Source organism: Hordeum vulgare, chromosome 6H (assembly GCF_904849725.1).
Source record: "Hordeum vulgare subsp. vulgare chromosome 6H, MorexV3_pseudomolecules_assembly, whole genome shotgun sequence".
Lineage (NCBI taxonomy): Eukaryota > Viridiplantae > Streptophyta > Magnoliopsida > Poales > Poaceae > Hordeum > Hordeum vulgare.
This window is the reverse complement of record NC_058523.1, coordinates 560,040,581-560,047,864: the sequence shown is the minus strand read 5'-3', so window position 1 is coordinate 560,047,864 and position 7,284 is coordinate 560,040,581. Positions and strand designations below refer to the sequence as shown.

Below are 7,284 nucleotides of genomic sequence, written 5' to 3'. Positions count from 1 at the left end.
TCATGAAAATTTGTCGAGGGTTTGGTTTGTTGGAACCTAGCTCTCTTTTGGAAACTAGATACCTCGTGTTTGTTTTCCTTCAATTGGTATCTTGTTTCCTTTTATTTGGCATGTGTAAATGGATATCTCATTCCTTGAGGTATCTTTTAATTGATATCCTTCAAGTGATAGTTTTTCGTTTGGTATCTTATTATCACTTGATACCTTGTCTTTTTGTGTATTATCAACTTTGTGTTGAGTTGATTCTTGAAAGCCTTGAGCATGCATATTTACTATATATAGCTTCTTTTGCTTGCTTTCTTTCTTTGACCCAATATATAGGGGAAACTCCACCTTGTCATAAATTGGCTAAAGTCTGCATGAAATTCAAATTCATATATATGTGCACATATTTATGTGGAGTTTGTCCTATGTATTGTTGGATTTTTTAACTCTTTGGTCCCAATGAGCTTGGGCACCATTTTGTTTGTTTTGTTGTTCCAGGAACAATTGGAGATGCGTTGGATGCTCGGCTCACCTACAAGCAAGGTGTTGAGACCATGTGATTATTGGAGCCAAGTTAGGACGATCAACGAACAACTATCTACTACATCAATCCATTGTTGTCTCGGTAACAAGTATCTACTTCATGCATTCATTTCTTGCAAAGGCCCAAACCTGTCTTTTCTTTTCCAGGTTGCATCATGGCATGAATCTCTTGATTCGTTCTTGTAGTACTTGTTTCCTTTCTCAAAGCACCCAAACGATGATGTCTTATTGCTAGTTGGGATGTCTTTGATGTTCGTATGTTGGAATTTCATATTGTACAATACGAAAATATTAGGCCATGTGCTATGCTTCCAAGCAAAGATCTTATTGATATATTTATGACTTCCTTTTGGATATCTTGTTTGTTCCTTCTTGTAACCATTTCGTGTGTACATCCTTCTTTGTGGATATATATCATCATGATTGTCTTCTACTTAGAATCTTTTACACATGAGAGAAGTTACATCTCTAATTGATATCCTCTTTTCTTTCACGTCCACCGTTGCATTTCCTTTTTTAGTTTTGGTGGCTTCGTGAAAGTATTTGTCTTGAGTGCGTATCTTATTTTCCTACATCTTGATGCACTCTTTGGCCGTGAAGATTATTTTTCCTCATGCTTGTCTTGATGAGGGTTTTGCCATTTCGATCGGTATTCCTCCTCTTGACAAGGTTCTTATTTCCTATCTTCACCATGGGTTGTCACAAGCATTGGTTCTTATTTTGTTTATTAGTAAGCTTGTGAACCCATTTTCTAGTATGTGTGTGTGGGAATGATATGTCTTGCACTTTCTTTCTCATTTCATCAAGACTATGTTGATGAGTAATGCTCATCCTTATCTTAGTCTTCTCAAGTGCTTTGCCATGACTCACACACATTATTTTGGTTGAGTCTATTCTTAAGTTGCTTCTTTTACATGTTGCTCAACCATTTGTTTTGTGCAAGTGATATGCTTATTGTCTCATCTATCTTCTTGCACTCGTTGTGTGTTTTTATTAATTTTGGGGGAGCAACGATCCTATTTTGTGCACTTGTATCAAATACAAAAATATCTTATTAGTGCACAAATCATGGGGAGCTTCTCTAGTTTTGATAAAACACTCCTTTGCCTTTATCATAATATCTTTTATTCATGTGGTTCGAAGGACCATATGATTGTTTGTTCCATCTGGTATCTTTTGATTGCTTGCCTCTATTTTTTGTATGTCTTTGTGGCATACGATCCTTTTATTTGCAATCTTTGGGTCCTCAATATAGTTTGTTTTCCTCCTCCTACTTATCGTTGTATTTGTGTATTTCTTTGCACTCATTTGCTGAGAACACTACAAGAAAAATGCTCAATTATGACCAAAAAAATTGACGGTGGTTTAATTGGTCATTGATCCATGACCAAAATTCCAAAATTAGTCATGACAAGTCTAAGAGGATCCAAAGCCCATAACGTTATGACCTTTTGCGTCCATTAGGTCATGATACTATTGCACAAATTGGTCATTAAGTGCTACCAATTGAAAAAAGAAGAAGAGAAAAAATGATATAGGTGTGTTGGATGAGGGAAGGGTTTTGGAGCGTTGGATGTAGGAGGAGTGGATGGCCAGGATCTGTTTCTGGGGTGGGATCCGTGGCCTCGCATGTGATAGGCTGGCTGCCCAAAATGAAAAGAAAAGTGAAAGACAGAAATCCCACGACCCCATCTCTCTTCGTGATCCCCATCTCTTTCTCCCCCACAACCTATGGCGGCTGATCCTCCCCTCGGCCCGAATACCAAAATCGACGGAACCTCCGCCGTCTCCGCCTCCCCATTCCCCACCTCCTCCGCCCGGTCCCCAGATGCGATGCGATGGGTATGGAGGTCGACGACGCGGCGCCGCGTGGCGGGGGCGCGGGCGGGGAGCCGCCCCGCATCAGGCGGCTAGAGGAGTCGGTGGTGAACCGCGTTGCCGCGGGGGAGGTGATCCAGCGCCCGTCGTCGGCGGTGAAGGAGCTCGTCGAGAACTGCATCGACGCCGGCTCCTCCACCATCTCTGTCACCATCAAGGACGGCGGCCTCAAGCTCATCCAGGTCTCAGAAGACGGTCATGGCATCCGGGTACGCTCGCTTCCAAAATAAACCCTAAACCTCCAAACAAATTCCCCATCCCCTGAACCCTTGGTGCTGCCGCGGGCGCCTGCTACTGCAAAATTCCTTCAGATGCGAGCTGTTAATCATGAGTTCTCTTGATTGCGACCTTTTAATCCTTGCTGCGTACAGGAACATGTGGGCGAATGTAACGACCAAACCTCGAAGGATTTGAGTCTCTGTGCTTTACTGTGCTAGTCCCTGGATCGACTCGCTAGCACACACAGTATAGATGAAAACCAGAATAGCAAGTGCATCATTTATAATAACGTATGATCCAAAATTTATAAAATATAACAATCTGCATAGCACTTAGCTAGCTTTATTCTAATAAACAGCGGAAAAGTAGCAGAATAATAACGATGAGTCCCATCATAGCCCACTGGCGATGTTGAGTGAAGACTCGCGACCCTAACGGTACCTTACTCCTCGTCTGAATATCCTGCAACATGATACGTTGCAGCCATATAGGTCAATACTTTGAATGTATTGGCAAGTTACACAGGAAAAGAAATATAACAGACCTACATGTATATGCATAGTATAACAAAAGAAAGGCTGATGGTTATTTTGCAGAAAGCTGATTTTATCCTCATAGCTACCTAATAGTCAAGTTTTAATTTGTTTGCTACAATAATTCACATATGGTTGAATTGGCATCTCCAACTCCAACCTACTACCATCATTAAGTTTCCCATCAAGTTATATTAAGTGTGTCATCTGTCAAGATCATCCAACAACTATAATGACCTAGCTGCTCAAAATTGTCCATAACCGGGGACACGGCTAATCATGATTAGTTTATACACTCTGCAGAGGTTAGTACGCTGTACCCACTGGACCCAACCCGAAGATTGAGACGAAGTCTTTCAGAAGCAGTCACCTAGTCCCACAGGAGGCCCATCCCACCTATCATAGCTACATCAGCTGGCACATCCGGGTAAGGTTTCCACAACTGATCAACTAAGCCAGAGCCCATAATAGCCAGTGGTCGCACAAGGAAGCTACTAGTCACTAAGTCTGTTTGATCTTTTTGAACCTGAGCGGCATTCCACTTACATTCAGAGGGTAGAAACCATGATGTTCTTGAAACCACCCAGCAATACCATATCCGCCCAGAGGTGAATTAAATTCTTAATTACTACTCAAATTTATTTTGTAGTAATCCTCACATAATCTCAATGAATACAGAAACCAATCCCCGTCTACATAGCATAGCAAAATATATCTAACACGATCTTAAATGACGAGGGGATATAGCTCAATAGCATAGCAATGATAATATTCCTATACATGCATAATTTTTCATAGGGTGGTATAATACTACATGCATAGAAAAATAATAGGTAAAGGATGATCAACATGTAACTTGCCTTGATTCTGGTTCAGAAGGTCACACTCCTGACAATAGTTTGCGTCGCACTCCGCACAATCTACACGTTGCAAACAATCACACCAATCAATCACCACAATCACATAACACCAAATAAAATCATCGGCAATAAAACAACTTGTTTAAAACCAAAGCATAAATAGCATGGCAGCAGGTATAAAATCATCTACATGCTGATACGATGACAACGCAAAAGAATCAACTAAACCGGATGAACGGTTTGCAAAATATGGCCTCCGGTAGGTTAAAATAATCTGTTTTAACAAAAAAAATTAATTTTCGTAAAACTGAAAACTACTGGTTCTAACATGTTCTACTCATCAATACGAGATCACAGGAACAAGAATTTCCTGAATCGGAGTTACGAGTAAAAAGATAAACGCGTTTCAAAATTATACCGAGAATCTGACAGAGATAAAAACAGATTAAAAAGAGATCTTATTTCGTCCTGAAGCTGTTCATCAGGACTTGATGAATCCCTCGTGCGTGCGTTCTCACCACGAACAGCGGGGAAAAACGGAACCGCCTCGGTGTGGCTACTCCGATGGTGCTTCTCCGATGGCGGTCGGACAAACTCCGGTGACGTGCGCAAACTCCGGTGAACGGCTTCGCGAACTCCGGTGGATGGTGAGGTGCTCCGGCGATGGCGGCTCCGGCGGCGGCGCGGTGAGGGGCGGCTCCTCTGCGATCTAGGCGAGTTGGGGTGACAGAAGAAAATCGGGACAGGGGAAATCGAGCCTTGTCTGCTTAAGGCCTCGGTTCCTGTAGATATATGCTCGCGAGAAGAGTCCTGGGGCAACTCGGTTACGAGGCTGGCTCGGAGTAGGAGAGAAACGAGGCGAGGGAGGCGCAACCCCCTGGTGCGACGCGGTTACGAAAAGCTGGGGCGCTCGTGGGGTCCTGGCGCAGGGGTCTCCTGTCGGTCCCTAGGGGAGAGGGAGGCCAGGAGCGTTGGCCGCTCGGTCAACGGTCCCTCGGGCAAGGTGGCCACCTGGAGCTGGGGTTGTTCGGTTCGGTGCTCGGGCCGAACGTGGTGCTAGTGAGGAGCTGGCTCGATGCTTGGCTTTGTTTGGTGCGTTGTGCTGAGGCTCGTGGGGAGCTGGGCACATGCGGGTGCACGTGGTGCAATGGTGCATGCACGTAGTGCTGGCTGGGCAGCTAGTTTTTTTTTTTTTTTTTTTATAAAAGCACGAAAAGTATTACATTAATATATATATATTTATATATATATTTTTAAAGATAAACAAATCAAGAAAATAATAGCGGTAATATACGTATACAAAAATACATACGTATATTAGAAACAAACGCATATAGTAATATATATATATAGGTATATATAGATACATATATTAAAAACTAATATAGATATATATATATATATAAGTATAAAATAAATATCCTAATAAATACTAAAGGAAACCTAGTTCCACCTAACGCAAATTTTAAAAATAGTTTTAATGCAATAGGCCACACAAATAGCATTTAAAAACTTAACTACAAAAATAATTTCGGGCATTATAAAATTTGCGTAACCAAGACGATAACTCCAAATGAAATTTTAAACATCATAAACTTTTTATTTCATACGGGAGAAGTCATATTATCTCCACTCAAATAAATTGCCCGAAGTTGCAAAATGAATAAAATTCTCAGAAGAGCAAATACTGCATAAAAATATGAGATGCATATGAATGATCTATTAACATCCGAGTTTAGGAAAATTGGGATGTTACAGCGAATGATTGGGGATCTGATGTCTGTTTGTTCCGACTCACTCAGCTGTGAAAAAAGGCATAGGAGCTGCCATTCCATGGACAAATGAGCGCACAACTCCATTAATACAGTTCACGATTGTTGGTGCTAATTGCCTTTAGGTTGCACTTAGTTGTCTATGATACTACGAACTGGGGCTTGTGTTTGTGCTATAAAGTGGACAGGCGCCTGCAGGGTACTAGTATTTGATTACAATATTTATTGTTGGGTATTTGAAGAGTCGGGCATGTTCAGAAATTTCTTATAAGCATCTCATATGTCAAGCATTTACGCTAGCATTGTTGACCACCACTCTGTCAGCTAACTTGGTTTCCTTTCACAGTGTGAGGACTTGCCAATATTGTGTGAGATGCATACTACCTCAAAGTTGTCTGCATATGAGGATCTACAGACAATAAAGTCCATGGGGTTCAGAGGGGAGGCTTTGGCCAGTATGACTTATGTTGGCCATGTTACCGTGACAATAATAACAGAAGGCCAACTGCATGGCTACAGGTCAGTCCATGAGCAACTTCAAATATTTCTGCTAGATTCTGGAGTCGTCTGTTAATGATTATTATCATGTTGTCCTGTCAGAGTTTCTTATAGGGATGGAGTAATGGAGAATGACCCAAAGCCCTGTGCTGCGGTTAAAGGAACTCAAATCATGGTGAGCTTGCAGCTTTTCATAGTACTATTGCTCTATTAGACATGTCCTGTGATTTTTACAAGGATTTTTTTTCTTAATTTGCAGGTTGAAAATTTATTCTATAATGTGGTAGCTTGTAGGAAAACACTGCAGAACTCGGCATTGCAGAGTTATTCTATAAAGATAGTGGACTTCATCAGTCGGTTCGGAGTCCATCACATCAATGTGAACTTCTCTTGCACAAAGGTAAATGTAGCTTTCTTATTTGATGACATTTCTGAAAGGATATGATCCTCGGCATTGCAGAGTTATCTTTCATACTATTGTAGTCTCAAATTTCACATACGAACTTAACTTGTTATCAAATAAGTTTAGAATAAATTTTTTGTTTTCTGCTATTTCTGTTTGATTAATCCCTATATTGTGCAGAGTTAGTGAACAATAATCTTTTCTAGATGTGAGTATGGAGTATATATGTATGTTGGGTATATATGCTTATTACTAGTATGGGGTATATAACAATGTGTAGTTAATTTTTTGAAGCAACAGTACGAAAGAAAACATGTAATAATACACGGGGAGCATGTAAAATAGAATAGCTTTTTAGAAGGGAGTACCGAATATGCTTATTACTAGATTATGGAGTATATTCGTTGGGAGTATGTAGTATATACGTAGTTGATTTTCTAAAGCGGCAGTATGAAAAAAATATGTAGAGTAGAATAAAAAGATACTGCTCTTTAATTGTAAACTAGTGGGTTGTTGTATTTCGGTGTCTCAGATGAAACACGCAGGCCCTCTTTATAGCGTTGGTTAACCCGTGATTAGCAAATCAGTTGCAC

At 40.8% G+C, this 7,284-nt stretch overlaps 1 protein-coding gene across 1 annotated transcript; it reads left to right on the top strand.

The window, feature by feature from the left end:
- The first annotated feature begins 2,372 nt into the window (after positions 1–2,372).
- On the top strand, positions 2,373–6,877 carry LOC123405919 (DNA mismatch repair protein MLH1-like). The gene is made up of 5 exons (XM_045099432.1): positions 2,373–2,615; positions 6,137–6,309; positions 6,391–6,463; positions 6,548–6,688; positions 6,872–6,877. Exons 1-5 carry the CDS (start codon positions 2,373–2,375, stop codon positions 6,875–6,877), a joined length of 636 nt encoding a protein of 211 aa, XP_044955367.1.
- The last annotated feature ends 407 nt before the right edge of the window (positions 6,878–7,284 follow it).